The following is a 19,802-nucleotide window of genomic DNA, read 5'->3' as shown; positions in this document are numbered from 1 at the left end:
ACAATCAAGTTTAACTTGTTTGACGACATGAAGTGAAGATTCCTTCGCTGGAATTAGTGAAACTAGTCTGAAAGACTTGCTTAACCCATGCTTAAACTGGTCTTTTGTTCTAGATCAAGATGGGAAACAGCGGGTGTGATAAAAGCAACTTAGCGCGTATCTCTTGTTCTAGACTCCTTCGACGCTTAAAGCAATGGCATCCTATTCAAAAACAGTGAGGCAGAAAGCATTTAGACTGGTATATATATAGTATTTTTACACACACAGATCGGCTCTATTTATGTATTCAATCTGCTTCTTGGTGCTATAGTCTTAGCTTTACCAAAGATGTTCAGTGACGCCGGGATTGCCCTTGGCACTGTCCTCCTCACTTTATTGTGCTTTTTGGGGTAAGTTAAGGGATAATGGTTAAGGGGTGTGATAATGGCGGAATTTGGCTACAATCTGGAGTGTTAAAATCTAGCGAACAGACCCTAATAAGGCAGTAGTCATAATCATCATAATGCATATTGTATGCCGTTACCACTACATGCACCCAAGAGTGCAAGAACTACACTATATGATTATATCTATCTTTATTGCAGTTACACTACAACTTGTTACATAATTGAAGCTGCAGCTGCTACTAGTGCATACCAAAAGATACAGGACGAGAAGGTACTAGAACTTGCTTTTACCCAAAAATGATCTTTTGAGGACAGGTGCAAATAAAAAAGTTAAAAGAAGTAGTTTCTGACAACAAAACAACAGAGACATCAACAAGCTCTGTCGATGAGAATAAAGAAAAGCCAAGTAGTTCATCAATACCTGGAATAGTGATAATAAGCCATCTATAGGTCCTGCTATTACTTGTAAAGCAGAAGACTACGAAATTCCAAAGAAATTTGAATATGTAAGCTGATATCACGATTACTATCTCTTAATATTACTATTATTACATAATTTGTTTATAGAGCATGATTGCAAAGTTGTTTTTTCCAGTCCGTAAGTTACCATGCAAGTTTTATTAACTAGCAAGTCCTGTTGTTTATAGCTGGAGTCATATTACAATACATATTCATTTGTCTTGCCTTATACGGTGATTTGGCATTCGTTAATGTTTTCATTGCCACTTCCCTCTCTCACATGACATGGTAAAACGAGTAATAAAAACAATGTGTTATTATTATAATTTTATTATTAGTTTAATACATAATCATTATTTTATTATTGATGATCTCAATAATGAATCTTGGTTTGATATTAATGACACTTTAAACTTCACCGATAAAGCACTTGATGGCTGTTTCCTGGACTTTACCAAAGCAAACCTCTATTATGTTTATGTGGTAAGATTGGTATAAATTGTTTTACATTATTTACATCTACTAAAGGCAATTTTTACACTAATTGTTGGCCCATTGGTTTTTTTTAACGTATCCTCTTCAAAATTTTTGCAAGTTTTGACAGTACTTGCAAGACTGTTAAGTGAGTCAGTGAAATTAAACTATGTTCATTTCATACCTTTAATTCATAGGCTTTGCATTGATGATATCACTTTCGATCCTTCGATTCGTAGAAGGACATGTCTACATGCCCAAACTAGCTAATGTCAAATCTCTACCAGTATTATACGGCTCTATAATCTACACATACAAAATACAAGACTACATTCCCGGTTTGGTTGCACCAATGTCTTCGAAACGTGGAATATACCGAAACATTTTTATTGACTTTGTTGGTGCGTTGTTTGTCCAACTAGCAATGATATATGTCACTCTTTTTGCTTTCCCTGGAGATGAAATAGAAGTGCTTAACATACTTACCTTCTTTAAGCCAGAGGCCAGTGGTTCTTTTGACTGGAGACTAGCTATAGGAAGTGTCCTAGTTCTCCTGCCCATCCTAACACTTTGCAGTGCATTCCCAGTTGGTGCAATAATACTCAGGAAAAACATAAAAGCTGCTACCTTATTCACCATAAAAGGGATTACAAAGAAAGACGTCAAAATCCCAGTCGTTGTGGATCGTCTTTTATTTCCACTCCTAGCTATTGTTCCTCCACTCATAATCTCGTACGTTTCGCAGGATATCGAACTAATTGGGTCAATTACCGGAGCCTTCCCTGGTATTTTTATACAGTGCGTCATGCCTGCTGCCTTTGTTATAGCTGCAAGATACAAGATAAAGAAAGCACTGGGTACCTATGATAATCCGTACAAGGCTCCATTGAGTAATATGGTGTTTGTTGTTGTTGTTCTTGGATGGTCTGTCATCAGTGTTGTCATGATGAGTATTAATCTGGCTCTGAATCCAACTTAAAAAATACAATTATTAAGTACTTAATTACTTACACACAAGAGATTAAGTAGATATATTTTATCATTTTTTTGATAGATGCTAAAAAGCAATATTTAGTGTGTTCACTGCATGGGAACTCAGTTATCAGTATATAGTAATAGAGTCTGAGTGATTGTAATTATAGCTTGAAATATAATACATTAATTATTATCCCGAAATATAATACACTTTGTTTACACTTCAATGTGCCAAATACTTTTAAAATTTTAGCCTTCGTGGCTATGTAAGATCAGTATTGTATGATGGCTTTTTTTTAAGTTTATAATAGTTTAAAATTTGAAATAAAGATTTAATCAAAAATTATAGTGCTAAATATAATAGTTAATAATAATAACAATAGGCTATAACTGCACAATAGAGTGTCAATATAATCACCGTTAAATATAATAATAATAATAATAATAGCTAATATTTGTTTATTCACTCTCAAAGCTTGAGTCACTACTACTATTGCTACTGCTGCTCGATGAAGAATAGTCCTCATCTTCATCTTCATCTTCATCATCAGATGTATCTGGTGAACCCGACCTACCAATAATAAAAGTAGTGGAGTCCATCAAGCAAGCTCATAACTTTCTATCACAATTACTATTACCAAGAATATATGTACTATTACAAACTAATATTATGACCTCATGTTTGTTTAATCTTAAACTGTCTGCATTACCTTTGATCAGACTGTAGGGGAGCGGGTGGAGGAGGAGGGACATAATTTTTCTAAAATAACAATAATAATGATAATGATAATAATGATGATAATAATAATAATGATCAAATACGTCCACAAAGTCCATCACTCACTTTAGCTTCTACAAAAGCATCAGATACCGTATTTGTCAATCCTAAGCCCAAACTGAGGTAAGCGATGTTGGATACACCCTTGGAAAGAGAGAGATTACATTTAAACTTATTATTTTACATAATGCATACCTTTTCAAACCACTTCAATATGCTATCCTCTGACACTGTCTCTAGCATAAGGTCTTGCTCCATGTCCCATTTCTGTGCTAGGTTCTCCACAATCAGGAAGAGCTCTGTCAGTCCTCTTGTAATCTCAGGCTTTAGTGAGCCCGCTTTCTCAGGTTTATCTGAAGAAAAAAAACAAATACAATATAAATGCAAATTCATCTCTCTTTCTTAGCCTCTCCCCCTCTCTCTCTCTGTCTTTTTATTTTCTCAGCAACTCTTCCACTCCCCACCTTCTTGTTTAGTGATTGATGTATACAGTGACCACAACGGCTTCAAGAGTGTTAGATCCAGTCTATGCTCAGGGACACTACCTGATGAGCTGAGATGCAGAAACTGCAATAAAAGCCCGACCACTTTGAGCCTTTGCTCTCCTGTCAGCTCACAGGCTGCTGCTATTAGCTTGGGCCAGAGTTTGACGAGAGGTAGCGTGAAGAGAGGAGAAGAGGGAGGAGAGAGAGGGGGAGACAAGTCTGGGGAAGTATTGTTGAGTAGTATGCGAAGCAAAGCATAGCTTGTATCAAATCTATGATGGACAAACGTCATGAAATGAGAGAAGAGAGAGAGAGAGTATAAAAAGAGATATGTAAATGTGATAGGAAAAAAAAGAAACAGAGTAAACCTTCTCAATTGGAGTCCAGTGATTTTCATAGTAAAAGAATGACAGGGAGAGCCTTCCTCTTGCTTCCTAAGGCAGACATTGTAATGGACGGTGTTCCCAGGTATCTTCTGATCAAATTTCTTCTCTTTCTCGTCTCCTTTTATCTTCTTGTCTTGCTCCTCGTAGTAATTATACTCCGAAGAGTCTTTAGCATGCAGAGTAACTGAGCCGTGTAGCGACCGACTGCAAAATAATAACAAAGAGAAAAATAAAAATGATTACAGACTGTGTGAGTGTGTGTGTGACATACGAAACTTCCATTTCGAGTCTTAGGAAAGCAGCATTACTCACCACTACCTTGCCCTATAGGAGAAACAATTTGAATGAACACAAATACAGTATACATATACAGAAAATCAACTTAAACTATGTACACAATACGTTTAAAGCATGTGCTATACCTCTTCCTTTGTTTCATTTTCTGTTGAATATTGTATCACTTTCTCTTCACTTGATACAACCACATCAGTCATACACTGTACAGCAGTCAATGCTAGTGATATCAGCTCTGTAGTCTCACTGCAGTTCACAACATTATACAACACCTAATGATAATGATAATGATGCATGTAACAATAGAGCGACTTTTAAAAATTTGTAAAAAATCCAAATTTGATTGGAATGAGCTCAAACTTTCTTTGCAACATAAAAACATGTATATGTATCGGAAAAATTATAAAAATTGAGAATTCTTTTCTAATCATTTTTTGATGAAATTAACTACAGGGTGCTTAGTCAAACTTTAGTACAACTTTAAGCACAGCACAAATAGTACTATACTGTACTAATAATGCATTACTTTATCTTGTGTTTCTTCTGGTAGTCCCTTCAATAAGAAGTCAAGTAGTGAGAACCATCTAGTGGTATCAAGGCTCCCTAGTTGTAGTGCATTGATACGTGGGCCATCACGAGGCCATTGCAACAGCAACGAACCAAGAACCTGGCGAGACTGTAATACCATCAGAGCTTTCTTTACCTACCAGAATAAAACAATAATGATATATAGAGCATGAAGTAGTAGTTACATGCATTTTATACTAGGCTAATAACATTTAGCATAATATACATGTACATGTACTATGTATAACAATATTAAAGTAGTTGTTAATCTTCATTTTGTTTTTGTGGAGTACTTTAAGCATGAAGTCTCTATCAGGAGTAGTGCTCTCTTCTTCTTTTAGTTTCTTGAGGTGTTCCTGGAGCAACTCGTGCGACTTCTCTTGTCTGCTAACTTTAGACTTCTATCAGACACAATTAGAAGAAAATGAGCATAAGTTATGATATTGAGTAATAAATTTGGCTTTAATACATTCAAAACGGCAGCCATTTTTTCAATTTTTTTACTGATGCATAAAATGTATAAATTTCCATTCACTTTTTTGTCTTTATCCTTTGGTATGAGTATCATGCTCTTCTTTAGCTCATCTTCGTCCTCACGTGTTGCTGTGATATTTTTAAGGTCAACATCGACGGAGAGGAAACCAGTCACTCCCATGTCCTCCTGACTGTCCTGGTATTCCTGTATAGTCTCCTTTATTGATAGACTCTTCTGATATATTCCCCTAATAATAATAATAATAATAATAATAATAATAATGATAATAATAATAATAATAATAATAATAATAATAATAATAATAATAATAATAATAATAATAATAATAATAATAATAATAATAATAATAATAATAATAAGACTGCATAATGTGTATGTATATTACCATTTCTTTGCTTCTTCTTTTATTTCATCTGGTACTTTAAGACAATCTGAATCAGTATCATAGCTAATGAGGAAAGAGATTTTATTAGACATACAGTACACGTACATATTAAAAAATAAAATTAAAATTTGGCGTAATTTTTTAGCCACTTAAAAAACCATGGGCTATAGCCTTGGGTATTTTTTTAGAATTTTGGCGTTTTCTTAAAATGGTCATAACTTGAAAATTTTAAGTCGGAATCAGCTCAAACTTGCTACACAGCATAAGAACATCAATATGTATGAGAAAATGTAATAAAAATTGGGAGTGATTTTTGAGCCATTTTTTGGAAAAAACCATGGGCTATAGCCTTGGGTATTTTTCAGAATTTTGGCGTTTTCTTAAAATGGCCGTAACTTGAAAAATTGAAGTCGGAATCAGCTCAAACTTGCTACATAGCATAAGGACATCAATATGTATCAGAAAATGTAATAAAAAATTGGGGTGATTTTGGAGCCATTTTTTTGAAAAAACCATGGACTATAGCCTTGGGTATTTTTCAGAATTTTGGCGTTTTCTTAAAATGGCCGTAACTTGAAAAATTGAAGTCGGAATCAGCTCAAACTTGCTACACAGCATAAGGACATCAATATGTATCAGAAAATGTAATAAAAAATTGGGGTGATTTTGGAGCCATTTTTTTGAAAAAACCACGGGGGTGGGTGAGTTCAGGCTTACAATCTCTCTGAGCTCATAATGAACTTGTCCATGTCCTCTCCAGCAATTTCATACATTGCTCTCACGACAGCAAAAGTGCACTGAAATGCTTCCTTCATTATCTGCAATCAAAGAAATAAAACAATAAATACTAACATGAATACCAATCATTCTTCAGTCCTACCTTTAGCGTGCTCTGTACTTCAGAGCTGAGACCTCTTAGAGCCGATTCTTCCTCGAGTTCTTTCTGACTCTTAGGAGGAGGAGCAGGTGAAGAGCTCTCCTTTTCTTCGGGCGGTTCTAAAGACAATGGCTTGCTCTCGTCTTGTTTCTTATCTTCTTTCTCTTCTCCTTTTTGTGACTCATCATCTTTCTTCGCTACAGAACCATCAACATCCTCTACAGGCTATAGACAAGAGCATGTATAAATATACTGTGATATACAAATACATCAGTACATGTACATGTAAGTTTGCTGTAATGCATGTACAGTATATCAAACCTCAGTGGGTGGTTTTTCGTCTTCTACAGTGGGAGGAGGAGTAGGAGGAGCTGGCTTATAGCAGGAGATACTAATCACCTAATGATGACTAATTATAATATTAACACTCAAGAAAAATGTACAATGCATACGTCAAATTATATCATTTAATAAAAAATAAATTTAAGTTTCAGCTCATTACAAGTTAAAAAACAAACAACATACTTCTCTCTCTCTCTCTTTCTCTCTCTCTCCTAACCTCCAAATCGCTGAGATTCCAGTGACTGTTCAGCTGTGTTGGTTTACAAGCTAGTCTGACAATGTCTGGCAATATACTGGCCTTCAGGACTGTCTTCACTATCTCAGAATTATTTGACTTCAGGAGGACACTCAGAGACTTAAGAACAAGCGATAATATCCAACAATTCTCAACTTGACGTGTTGAAGCTACAAAAATATTTAAGAAATTTTTACATGAAAGTGGTGCAAAAAATTATTTGCAGCACAAAAAAATTAACAGGCAAGCCACAAAAATTTCTATAATTATTATAGTAAAAATAGAGTCTCACTTTTATCAGTGAGTGAGAATACAGTAGATAATAGACTGATGAGCTGCTGTAGCTTAGTGTCCATTATACAACCACTAAGCATCTCCTCTACCTCAAAATCACCTTGCTTGATCTGAGAGAGAGAGAGAAAGAAAGAATGTATATTATAGTATCAAAATAATGACTTACCGTTAGTGTTTCTCGAGACTTTATTTCAACAACACTGATATTCTTGTCTTCAAAAGTGGGAGGGGCAACAACCACGCCCCTCAACTCCTCGTCATGCTTTGACCACTTTACCATACTGCCTTCTCTCAAGAGCTGGAATGAGACACAGTTTAGTTTAAACACTTTAGCGGAAACCTCTCACCTTTGGGAACCCAGCAATGACCAAGAGTCCAAATATTCCAGGAAGATTAATGGAGTCTGGGGGAACATCAAGCACACCACCTATTGTCATGGCAACTGTCGCCTTCCATTCGTTACTCTTAGAGAGTAAGAGAAGACACTCGGCTACAGTAGCAGCACCCGAGATATTGGAACTAGAGAGAGAGAGAGAGAGAGAACAAAGAGAGAGTTAAGAGCAGTATATAAGGATTAAAGACGGCAAAATGAGTGACTTACTTTTGAAGGTGATCTGCTCCCAATTGAAACAAGAACTGTGTTGTTTTCTGTCCGTGGGTTTTCACCCTCTCAGAGTCCGGGTCTGAAGCCACACCCTGTAACACTTCAATTGCACGATCAGCAACCTAAAACAATAATCATGAACCAATAAAACCACATGCAAATATAAATGATTCACATCAAACTCATTGTATTATTACCTCAGTGCTGACTCGTGCCATGTATTGTGTAGCGACTAATATTGATTGTAACTGACGAGCTTCACCAATTGCTTTAGAGCTTTTTAAAAGATATAAAAATAATATGTAACATCTCTCTCTTACCCAGCTAATTGGAGCAGTACTGGTAGGACAGTGTCTGCTAATACTCTCTCAACATTTCCATTCATACTAATCCATGACTGTAACTATATAGTAACATGATATACAAATAATATACTAATAATACACTGATAATATACTAATAATATACTACTTACAGTTAGTTCTTTAGGTAATACACTGGCTAATAGTCCCAGGCATTTGTTGGTGAATAGTTTACCAAAGGATCTCTGAACTCCAGTCAGTGGGCATCCAAGATAACCTTCAGATGGTTCCAATGGCTCATCTTCCTTCTTCCCCTCCTCTTCTTTCTTTCCCTCCTCTTCTTTCTTTCCCTCCTCTTCTTTCTTTTCTTCCACTTTAGATCCTGGCTCATTCCCTGTTGCTCCAGGTGGCTCAGTCTTTCCTTTAGTATCATCAGTTACTGTATCCTTAGAATCATCTTTGGATGTAGCTTCTTCAATTGGTGAAGCACTCAAGTACATTACAGTCATTAAATATTCATTTACCTTTCACAGTGTCCTTGGTTTCTGTGGGCGTGGTTGTAGGTGTGGTCTTTGTGGGGTTGTCCATAGGTGCGTCAGTCTGTACACGAGGATCAACAGGTCCCAATTTAAAACTGTCATCATTCTTATCCTCCTCCTCCTCCTCTTTATCAGGCTTTATCTCTTCCTTGGACAATTCTTCTCCTTCTTTCTTTGCCAACTCTATAAAAGTAATAATAAGTACATGTACACCTTAATCTTATACATATACGTGTACATGTATATTTCCTTACGCTCATCCAGTGATGCTGCTAGCGAGAACTTTAATCCAGTCGCCACCAGTTGTAGGCAGGTCAATAATATTTCGCAAGCGTATCGCTGGTAAGAAGGATCAGAAACTATTACATAAAGAGAGAATGACAATAAAGGCCAAAGAACATAATACAGTACAGGATATTTCATCAAAAATGGCTAGAAGAGAATTCTTCATTTTTATAATTCTTTCTCTTTCTTACTAGTTTTGTTTTTATCTTCAGAGCTAAGGTTGTGAGCCATAGAGAGAGCTAGAGAAGAGAATAGGGTCCAGGAGTGATGCTGATTGTAAAAGGAAGCACTCGAAGCTTCGTATATATTAATAATAGAACGATCGTAATACCTATAACTTTTAACTGGAGAAAGAAAAATTCACGTAAAGTTATTAAATTATATCACAATTACAAGTACATGTACGTGTATATGTCTTTTAAACAAATAATTAACAGTAATAGAGTACACATGTATCAACACTCACCATCATGATGGGTGAAGTATTTATTGGCTTTCTCTGTAGCTTTATGTTCCTCTAATAAGAACACCGTCCATTCCTTAACAGTAGACCTAAATATAATAATAATAATAATAATAATACATTATGGGTTAAATCTTTAGATGGTAACTGACTCAATTTTTCTAAAGCATCCAATGCAGTAGTTGCTGTTGTTAGCTTTATTTAGAAACCTGTGACTAATGATTGAGAGCCCACAATCAGTGCATGTAAGTGAGCTATGAATGAAAAGAAGTAAAACATACTATAAATTATAAAAGGAAACCTAACCAGAATTGTTGAAACTCTTGTTCGTGAGTATGTGAATCGGGTCTTTCCCCTGTACCATCTATAAGAAAAAAGTAAATCTTTCTCTCTTTCTCTCTCTCCTTCCTTACCAAAGAAACATTCTTTACAGAGATTAAGGTTTTCCTCAATCTCCATGTTCCTGTACCATATCTTGTTCTCATTATCAAGGACCAGTTTACATCCGTCACAAAGAGGTGTGCCTACTCCACCTACAGTTGGGCTCCCGGCCAGCATGGCAAGAAAGAGAAGTGTCTCCTGCAAATACCAATAAAACTAGTGAATAATAACTAGTATTGGTCTACTTTTGGATTTTCTTTGGCTAGTTCAGTCTCTTTAAAATGCGAGAGTTTCTCATCATCGTTCTTGTCGCTGTCATCTTTCAGTGTCTTCCAAAGCTCCAGTAGCTTCATGTGATGATTGTATCTAGCCATCATGTCCTCCTCATGAAGAAATGAGCACAAGATAACCTTATCCTCGGAGGAAGAAGAATCTAGAGAAAGAAAGAGAGAGAGAATCCTATTTCACATTGTGCTTTTTGTTTAAATAATAATAATAATAATAATAATAATAATAATAATAATAATAATAATAATAATAATGTACATAATACTCACTAATGACTATGTTAAATAAATACTCGGGTAGCTCAATCTCCCTCAGTAAGAGGTGATCATAGTCTTGCCACGACATGTCAAGGAGATGAGAGAAGACACACTTTACCATTTCAACACCTTCGCCATCTTGAGGATCACTATGAAGGAAGAAAAACATGTACATGAGATACATATACTGTAGACGTACGTGGACATCTGATTAACGGTTTTCTTGTGTGCATTAATAATATCAAGGAGTCTGTGGATGAATATTTGAAACGAGCGACGGAGCTGGGTCTCAAGATCTAAGCCACACCCATCAAGTCTCAAACCATAATGCCTAAAAATAATCAGAGGATTATGCCACCCACGTGTTTAATTGAAATCTCACAATGGGAACTTCCTCTGACAAATCAGTAGACTCTGAAGGAACACCAAGAGTGGGATCTATTGGCGGGGAATATATTAGAACACGCCCACAACCACACCCACTTACCTCAATAGCTCCAGATTGAGCCATGACTTTGAAAAACTCTGCGGCAATGTTGTAAGCATCTGAAAGTTCTTTGGCCAGTTTTGATCTGTTTTGTATTAGTTCATGAATCTTATCCTTTGTGAGAACAGAATTTCTAACGAAACTAAGGACAGTATCAAACGAAGGATGTTTCTCCGCTAGTGATAAGCCCCGCCCCTCACGAGATACCTAATTAAATAATAATAATAATAATAATAATAATAATAATAATAATAGCCATACCCACCTGTTGTTTAATGTGACTGACAGTTGATACCACGCTGGAGACTCTCTGCCACCTCCAGGAGTGTTTCTGACCCCAAGATGGCCGCCGTATTACCGGGCTACCAGGACGATCGTCAGCCAGTGTACTACTGCTCCCTCCACTGGAAACTAATGAGGTGGAGGAGGAGGAGGAGACACGAGAGAGGCCGGCAAACTTAAGAAGATAAAATGCTTTATCCCTGCAGGCATTGACCGGCTCGTCCTCATCAATGCTTGTATGACTGTTGGCTTCTTTCTCATTTTCCTTCGCTTCCACAAGCTTCTGACGAGCTTCAACCTAAAGATAATAATAGATAATGGCTTCACTTTGATATTCCTTAGTCTTACTAGCTCCCTGCGGAGACTCTCAGCAGCTACAAAAGCATCAAGAATACCGTGAGAAGCCTTCGGTGAACTGGAGGATGATACTAGGAGAAAGAGAGAGGAGAATAATTATAATAGATTATTTATTGTGCAGATGCAAGGAAGCTATTTGAGAACACAATGTAGTTGTTGGTGCTATACAGGTAGTTCTTACGATTGGCAGTTAATTCTTCTCTCAGTTCTTGTGAGTGCCAGATCAGCGATGCAAAAACTGCTGACACGGCTCTATCAACCAAATTACCGCCAAAAAACGGGCCACCTTTTTTAGCTCTACAGCTAAAAGTAAATAAATAAAAAATAATAAAAATATGTAAAATAAGAGGTCTTTTTGTATAATAGAGACAAGGAAAACAAGTTCCTTCTTTCTCCCTCTCTCTCTCCCTCCCTTCCTCTCTCTTTCTCTTACATTTCAATCAATGGATGGACGGTCTCTTCCTCTTCAGCCATTTCATAAAGATAAGAGTACACTTCAGAGTCAGTCGGACTTGTAGCCTAAAATTAACACAAACACACACTACAGTCATGTGACAACATTTGCTATTACAACGTACATGAGCTCCAGAGAGAGACCGAGTGAGTTTCCCAACTTGGTACCCTCCTCTTAAAAGGGTCTTCCAAAAGTTGCTGCGGAGTAGGGCCTCCATCTCTTTCTTTTCCTCTTCTTTATTGGAACTGCCTTTTACAGGAGTAATACCTATACATGTTAACGAAACATCATGAATCGGAATAATCATGTTACGCCTACTAATTAGCCCCTCCCACCTCTAATTAACCCCTCCCACCACTTACTGCTCTTTTTGGTCCCCAAGACGTTAGATATAGCAAGTCCAAATGCTCTTGTTAAGTTGATTTGTAGATCAAAGAGCCAGTGAAGAGGAGGGAATCCTTTACCGAATGCTTTTATCTGAAAATAGATTTTTAAAAATAAATATTTTATTTATTATAGTTCTTAACTGTGAAGCGATATCCCCAGAAGTTGTTGCTCCCATCAGAATAAAAGTAAAAGCTGAGCTTAGGTCCCTTGAATTCATAGGTCTAGAGTAAAGAGACAATAACTCTCAGTATATTAATCAGTAGAGGCTTACAGAGGGCCAGTGGTCAGATCCATACGTATCATCAAATGTTTTCTTTTCACCAGTTGAATCAGTAAACTGGAGATAATCATACCTACATGTGCAGATCAAGACATAAAGATCACATCACGTGTAGATACATCTAATTACCGTCTCTCTGTACAGCATCGACTATCAAACTCAATCAGAAATCTCTCAGCTCCTGGACATACAAACTCCTATTAAAAGTATAATAATAAAATAATAATAATAATAATAACAATAATAATGTTAAGCATTGATAACTTGGTGTAATTATTACCTCGTTAATTCTAGAATTATTGTCGTAATTATGGCGTGACTCCCTCGTCCAAACTGCTAGCTCCCTCTCCTCCGAACACTGGAGCTCTTCTGATCCAAGACTCAAGAAGACGTGGGGCAGTTTCCGTGACAACGAATTGAGCAATCCAATAAGAGGACTTAGAGTGTTTAACAAAGAAATGACTGGAATGTCCTCAGATAGGAGAGTACTGAGAAATGTTAACTGAGAGACAAGAGAATAATTATCAAAAGAGAGAGAGAGGAGGAGGAGGAAAGGAACAGAATACTCACCATTTCAGGTAGTGCCTGTCCAACTAGTGATCTTCTCAAAGCTTCTAAAACTGACTCCTAATTGTATAAATACATGTACATGTACATGCACGTACACATGATGTGAATTACTTCTATCTTTTCGAGGGTTTCAACTTTCTTCAGCAAACTGTGACAGTTACTAAATATCTCACTAACATCTAGTAATGGAAGAAGTGCAATCTACAGATAAATCTCTTTTTGTCCACCAACTAACAATTAGTTAATAGTTTGTGAACGATTTCTTTTGTCTTATTCCAATCCTGCTCCTCCATTTCTTTACTGAGCGTCAGTTGGTAGCGTATCCAGTAGAAGAGGTTACTCTGCATTGCACACAGTAACCTCACCAGGTCATCAGGATGACTCCTAGCTCCTTCACTCAAATCATTAGCAGCCTGTGGTAATAATAATAATAATAATAATAATAATAATAATAATGATAATAATAATATCATTTACTTCTGTGGCTGCAACTGTGATTATTGTTTTTAGTATCTCCATTACTGCAACAGGGTCAGTCTCAGCTACCTATAAACAACAACAATCAACAACAAAAACAACAACAAACAAGAAACAATCAACAAAAAACAAAAAACAATCAACAACAACAAACAAACAACTAAAGAGTGTGATGATCCACAGTGTAAACTCTCCTTCCATTACCTTAGCAGAATCATAGGTTAGTTCAAGTAATGAGTTTGTATTGGTTTTACTGAAGTAGCCACACAAAGCTTCAAACTTGAGCCACCACGAGGCAGGCTGTTCCCCAGTGAGGACAAGCTTTACCATCTCAAGGAGGTACCCCCGTCTTGCTCTTGAGCCAGGGAAAAACACAACCACGCCCGCTTTAATAATATCCTGTGCTAATGTCCGTACGAATGGATCAGTATCAGGATTATCCATTAATGAGCAAAGATGAGATAATACTGCTGAGGGTATTGAGGAGGGCGTGTCTTCGTTATTAACCCCGCCCCCTTCCTTATTTGTCTCATTATTATTAGTTCCGTTGCTGTTTCCTCTAGTTAGTTTATTAGTGGGTGTGGCTTTGAGGAAAGGGATGGCTCGTCTGATCAGTAACAGTGTCGCTAGAGTACATTGCTCCATGAGACCGTCTCCACTAAATGAGAGGGTTAAAGACCACGCCCAATGACCAAACCCCTTACCTCAAACTAAGAGGAACGTAGAGACTCCATATCTTCTCTAGGGAGAGGCTCTCAGTTGAAACGTGACTTTCCTAGAAATAATAAAATAAAAAATACAATTACATAGATGTATACATGAGTTGTATTTTATAATGGATAATTTTGGAGAAGTCAGATTTATAACTTTAGAAAATTTGTGGTCAACTGGATGCATAAAATGGCTCGAAACAGTAAATTTTATTTTATTAAATGGTTATCAAACTGCTCAAGTTATTCCTCTTAAATTACCACTACATAAAACTCTTAGTCAATCAGTTTATGCTTTATAGTACTGTACCTCGAATGTCTCGGGGTCTAAGTAAGCATTAGTCCTACTGGTGTGTATGATGCCAAGATCATGTAACATGTGACATAGGAATATCAATATCCTTAGCAAGACCTTACTGCCTTGAAATGGCAGCATAGGGTCTGTTGGTATATCCAATTTGAGTACCTATATATCATAGGAGAGAGAGAGGGAGAGGGAAAGAGAGAGGAAAGAGAGTATGACTGTGTGTGTTTATTCATTTATATTGACCATGTTCCTTAGTAGTTCATTGCTCTTGTACAGTTGCTCTGATATTTCATATCCTTTGATCTTAATGCACTGAACAGCAATCTGATCACTTGACTCTTGAGACAGAAACTTGAGCAGTAAATACTAGATATATGATAAATAAAATTAAAAAAATTAAAACCCTCAAAATTTTCTAAACAATTAACATAAGAACATGTACATGTATATACACCAGAAAAGTAATCTTAACAATCATCATGATACCTTTGCTGGTGGCAATGTCCCCTCAATGGTCACTTCAGACTCTTTCCTGAATAAAGTAAAAGATGTACATGTACATGCATGTACATAAACATGTGGAAAGTTTCTACATAGCATAAGGGCATCAATGTGTATCAAAAAATGTAATAAAAATTGGGGGTAATTTTAAAGCCATTTTTGGAAAAAACCATGGGCTATAGCCTTTACTTTTTCTTCAAAAATCAGCTCGTTTGTAAATGTGTGGAAGATTGTACTCCTTACCATTCCTTCTCTGGTGCAAAGTAAGCCACGGGCCCTTTCCCAGACATTCTATCAGCCTCAGACATTTTATTCCAATCATCAACAGTGAATGTGTCGTATTGTACATATTTTTCTAATACCGTTGGGTCCTTGGGGTCTTCAACATCAAGGAGGAATAGGAGGCCAGCCCTTGCCCCTGTATCACCACTAGTCACCTACAAAATACAGTGTAGATACATGTACATGTACATAAAAACATGACAGAAGGTGTTAGAATAGATCAAAGTTTAAAGAGGGTAAATGTTACATTTACACTTACTTTCATGTGTATCTTAACAACTTGAAGCCAACTGACTGACTTTTTACCTTTGACAATAATATTGACAACATTTTTACCTTTCACAGTCTTAAATGGAACTAGACGTACAGTACAAAGAAGAGGAGGTAATAAAAGGGATGAAGTGTATGCATACCTCCAGTTCCTGCCATCTCATTAGTGAACATGTTATTAACTTGATGACCCTCAACTGTATCAGCATCACATTTAACAACATCAAATCTTAACAGCGAGGCTGAGAGAGACAAAGGAAATTAAAGAGATTAATAAAGATGAAATTCAAAAATATACCATGTCTCTTAAACTTTGAAATTTCCAAAGATTCTAGTTTCATCATCAAAGGGCAGAGCTCCAAATCAAGGGCCACATTATCTGCATATATTCAAAAAAAAACAGAAACCTTTAATTATTTATTAACGAGTAGGGTCATACCCATCAGTATTTGAAGTGAGTCCAGTATATTGTTAAAATTACCAGTGATGATCGAAAACTCTATCAATATGGCCAGAGACTCTGTGTCAACAGAGACAAAATTATCTCCAGGCAGACTAGAAATAATAAATAAATAAAATGAATAAATAAATATATGTCTTACCAGAGTGTCTTTATAAATTTGTCCATCTCGTTAGTTAAAGTGGTTGATAGAAACTCAGGTTTTTGTGTGGATGTTCGCGAGAGAGAAAGAGGAGGAAGGTATCTGAAACAATTCCTAAAAAAAGAAAAAATAGAGAATAAAAATGACGAATCTTACATACATGTACATGTACACTTTTAACTTCCCTCTCCCTCTCTAATTCCTCCTTCTCTCCCTCCCTCTCTCTCTCTCTCTTACTTTGAGTGGCCCAGTATGGTGTCCCTAAGCGAAGGGGTCAGTGGTATAGCTGTAGTTACTACTGAGGAGATCAGGTTTAAATAGAATATCACCAAACCGTCCATCACCGTTGGGAGGTTCTCCCTCTTGTATCTATGGCAACAAGCACGTTGCTATGGCAACAAAAAATGCTCCGCCCACTCACCTGTACCCCTGGACGTAAATCTGTCTTACGCGAGTGTCGCAGCCGTCACTATGGCAACCACGAATATTGAGTTGTATGTACCGATACTCAGAGCATAATGAGCCGAGGAGAGTGAATTTACCAGTAAACTCTCTGTAATAATAATAATAATAATAATAATAATAATAATAATAATAATAATAATAATAATACAATTAAATACTGCATGTACATGTATGCATGTACATGCAGTATTTAAGATGAGAAAAAAACAAAAATAGAAAGCGAAACAAAAAACCACACACTATCACACGTACCATACCATGACCATACATTAAATATCATACAATCCACATGTACACACGAGTATGTACATGTACATTTAACACATGTACATGTACAGTATTATTATTAATAGAGGGTACCTTGGTATGCTGTATTGCTTGATTTCTTTAAGGTTAGAGGGTGAGTTACCAACAGATACGGCTATTGTCTTTGGCATGTAACTGTCATCAGAGGTTGAGAGACCAACTGAGAAATTCTTTAATCTAATCCCAGACAACATTTGAACTCTAAAAGAGTGAGAGAGAGAGAGAGGAAAAGAGAAAATAATTATAAGAACATTGATTATGTAACTGTCAATCATAAGTTTTTTGAACGTTCACTAGGTCAAAAAAATTGTGATTGAAAACCAGCTAAAATTTTCTACATTATGTTCAAAACCTACATATTTAAAACTTAAGAGTACATGTACTATATTGTGTATAACTATTATTTTGCAGATAAAGATATATTACCTAATCCAGTGTGTACGTGGTGATCCATTCGATTGCCAATACGTCTCCATAGAATTATCAGTCAAACTATGCAACACTTGATATAACTACACCCAAACATACTCACTCACTTTGACGCTGTTCTCTCATTAGAGGAGACAGCAATACTGCTGTAACACTTAGAAACAAGGACTTTACTGTGACCCTCTTCCTCCTCTCCATTCTCTTGATCTTCAAGAGAGATTTTGTCCTCTCTCTTCTCTTTGAAGGAAAAGAATCGGCCGTTAGCTAGCCTCTCTCTTGACTCTAGGATATTGCTCATCTGACTGAGAGCAACTGACGATGATAAATGAGAGGAATCAACTCTATGCCTTCGGAGGAACTAAGGAAGGGAGAGAAAGCAGCAAAATGAAGTATGAGAAAGAGAGAGGGTTACTTTAGTTATTTCAAGTCCCAGGTTAGTTGGATAAACGCTTGACTTCTCAGTCAAATAAATATCAACATAGCCTAGAATATTGTGAATTAATAATAAACATACAAACAATCAATGTAATAATAATAATAATAATAATAATAATAATAATAATGGCTATTTGGTTACCTGGAAGCATGTTGCATGGTACCAAGGCGCCTTTCAAATCTTGATCCTTCTTATCTTTTAGCATCTACTCAAGAAAACAATAATAATAATAGACAGCATGCACATGCTTGTATCATGTACATTTTAATTGTATATTACATACCAATAAATATTTAAAGTATGTCCTTTTTAATTAAATAAATTTACCTGTAGTACAAATGTAACTTCGATATTTCCATCGCCATCCGGATCAAGCTCATTAAAAAACTTAAATATAAGAGAGAGAGAGAGAGAGAGAGAGAAGAAATAAAACAAGGGGAATTATAATAATGTTGAAGATGGTAATGATAACAATGTAAAAATAATGATGATGATGATGATAAAACAATAACAGCATATCATTTAATAGTGAAACGGTCCCTAACCTCTACAGCTTCTTCTCTGCTGATGCTTTTACTTGTCAAGAAGTCAACAAACTGTGCAATACCTATAGTTTTCTAAACAAAAGCATAAAAATACACACAGGCTTTTAATGCTAATCATAACAAGAAGCATATTGATAAAAGTACATGTATACATGTACATTCATAACAACTCTACATAGTACAAATTTCTCTTTGTTACCTCTCCTCTGTCACTGAGCCCTTTCAGCCATTGTCTTATGTCACTCTTCTTTCTTTGTATCTCTGATGTTGGTAGCTCTCTGGGAATAAGAGGAGAAAGAAGGGAGAGAGGAGGGGAGGGGATTAAAATTATAGACTAAGATTATACTCATTAGTCTCATTTCTTTCTCATTATAAGGTGTAAAAAAAGGCCAGCCAATAATAATAATTATTAATAAGAAGTGTATTGATAGTAATAACTGATTTCTCAGTTGAGGAAAACAATAATAATAATAATAATAATAATAATAATAAATGACTCACTTTAACGAAGCTATTGCTTTATGTAGCGCCTCTATGTTGGTGAGAATACTGAAATCAAATAAATTCTCCTCTATATATAACGAAAATAATAAAATGAAATATGCAACACCCAATGGGTATGGTCAAATATAATGAGACGAAATCTATTAATCTACAACACTGCATTGATGATACCCATCCAAGCCTCATACCTCTATCTTGGTCTTCAGACTTCTGTGTCTAGAGTAAAAATGGCGTCAAGGGACATTGATTGAGACTTACAGCTTTCTCTAGTTCAAAATCGACAAGATCATCGTCTCCTGCCACATGAGAGGGAAGATTACCCATAGCTGAGCCTCTCCCCTCTCTCAGGGTAGTCTTGCAATAAGGACCAGTTCCAACAGTCTAAGTGGATAACCTCTTCCTGCAGCTCAAACCTATTGCTCTACTGGAAGGAATGGAGAGAGAGGAGAGAAGGAGGAGTCTAGATCTGAAGGAGAATGTACAATTTGAGCTCACTCTGTGGTATGAGTTCTTGCTGGTGGGTATATGGAGACTTGGTTGGGTTTAAGTTAGGTCACGTGATCAACACCCCGCCCTTGAGCCTACGCCCACATTGCTGT

The 19,802-nt window shown here is 36.4% G+C and overlaps 2 protein-coding genes across 4 annotated transcripts; one reads left to right on the top strand and one right to left on the bottom strand.

Annotated features, from left to right (window-relative positions):
- Positions 1-31: 31 nt before the first annotated feature.
- Positions 32-2,521, top strand: LOC100635848 (transmembrane protein 104-like). The gene is made up of 10 exons (XM_003382819.2): positions 32-214; positions 268-389; positions 585-657; positions 702-792; positions 837-892; positions 954-984; positions 1,034-1,133; positions 1,184-1,328; positions 1,374-1,467; positions 1,517-2,521. Exons 1-10 carry the CDS (start codon positions 194-196, stop codon positions 2,296-2,298), a joined length of 1,515 nt encoding a protein of 504 aa, XP_003382867.1. The 5' UTR covers positions 32-193; the 3' UTR covers positions 2,299-2,521.
- An 84-nt stretch (positions 2,522-2,605) lies between these two features.
- On the bottom strand, positions 2,606-19,781 carry LOC105313208 (zinc finger ZZ-type and EF-hand domain-containing protein 1-like). Of its 3 annotated transcripts, none has more exons than XM_019997454.1 (74): positions 19,699-19,781; positions 19,462-19,627; positions 19,392-19,419; positions 19,201-19,270; positions 18,899-18,977; positions 18,700-18,771; positions 18,482-18,541; positions 18,296-18,359; positions 18,131-18,201; positions 17,826-18,076; positions 17,716-17,781; positions 17,344-17,490; positions 16,940-17,071; positions 16,756-16,887; positions 16,519-16,632; positions 16,356-16,471; positions 16,215-16,295; positions 16,060-16,158; positions 15,906-16,003; positions 15,608-15,801; positions 15,350-15,395; positions 15,107-15,229; positions 14,867-15,022; positions 14,551-14,621; positions 14,051-14,504; positions 13,847-13,915; positions 13,605-13,782; positions 13,481-13,548; positions 13,370-13,426; positions 13,080-13,301; positions 12,929-12,996; positions 12,791-12,872; positions 12,660-12,740; positions 12,495-12,609; positions 12,257-12,399; positions 12,112-12,197; positions 11,860-11,981; positions 11,670-11,749; positions 11,305-11,619; positions 11,040-11,246; positions 10,935-10,990; positions 10,752-10,883; positions 10,565-10,701; positions 10,253-10,440; positions 10,040-10,205; positions 9,933-9,990; positions 9,779-9,880; positions 9,630-9,715; positions 9,355-9,507; positions 9,133-9,237; positions 8,864-9,061; positions 8,513-8,811; positions 8,358-8,440; positions 8,235-8,313; positions 8,035-8,159; positions 7,781-7,952; positions 7,600-7,731; positions 7,432-7,543; positions 7,122-7,309; positions 6,884-6,961; positions 6,566-6,787; positions 6,403-6,503; positions 5,686-5,748; positions 5,340-5,526; positions 5,098-5,205; positions 4,764-4,940; positions 4,366-4,509; positions 4,215-4,267; positions 3,926-4,147; positions 3,537-3,829; positions 3,268-3,425; positions 3,139-3,216; positions 3,005-3,054; positions 2,606-2,865 (listed from the first exon to the last, which is right to left on the bottom strand). In XM_019997454.1, the coding sequence occupies exons 2-74, from the start codon at positions 19,525-19,527 to the stop codon at positions 2,754-2,756; spliced, it is 9,300 nt and encodes a 3,099-aa protein (XP_019853013.1). In that variant the 5' UTR covers positions 19,528-19,627; positions 19,699-19,781; the 3' UTR covers positions 2,606-2,753. The 3 variants fall into 3 exon arrangements, with proteins under 3 accessions (XP_019853013.1, XP_019853022.1, XP_019853018.1); XM_019997463.1 differs by having other exon boundaries at positions 19,392-19,413; XM_019997459.1 differs by having other exon boundaries at positions 19,462-19,624; positions 19,699-19,772.
- Between the last annotated feature and the right edge of the window lie 21 nt (positions 19,782-19,802).

Source organism: Amphimedon queenslandica, unplaced genomic scaffold, assembly GCF_000090795.2.
Source record: "Amphimedon queenslandica unplaced genomic scaffold, v1.1 AMPQUscaffold_13519, whole genome shotgun sequence".
Lineage (NCBI taxonomy): Eukaryota > Metazoa > Porifera > Demospongiae > Haplosclerida > Niphatidae > Amphimedon > Amphimedon queenslandica.
This window is presented reverse-complemented; position numbering and strand designations above follow the sequence as displayed.

Coding starts and splice junctions, on each gene's coding strand:
- LOC100635848 (XM_003382819.2), top strand. CDS start 194: ATGGCATCCTATTCAAAAACA. Junction 390..584: donor ACTTTATTGTGCTTTTTGGG/GTAAGTTAAGGG, acceptor TCTTTATTGCAG/TTACACTACAACTTGTTACA. Junction 658..701: donor AAAAGATACAGGACGAGAAG/GTACTAGAACTT, acceptor TTTTGAGGACAG/GTGCAAATAAAAAAGTTAAA.
- LOC105313208 (XM_019997454.1), bottom strand. CDS start 19,527: ATGGGTAATCTTCCCTCTCATGTGGCAGGAGACGATGATCTTGTCGAT. Junction 4,941..5,097: donor ATAGAGACTTCATGCTTAAA/GTACTCCACAAA, acceptor TTATTCTGGTAG/GTAAAGAAAGCTCTGATGGT. Junction 3,830..3,925: donor ACTGGACTCCAATTGAGAAG/GTTTACTCTGTT, acceptor TGTCCATCATAG/ATTTGATACAAGCTATGCTT.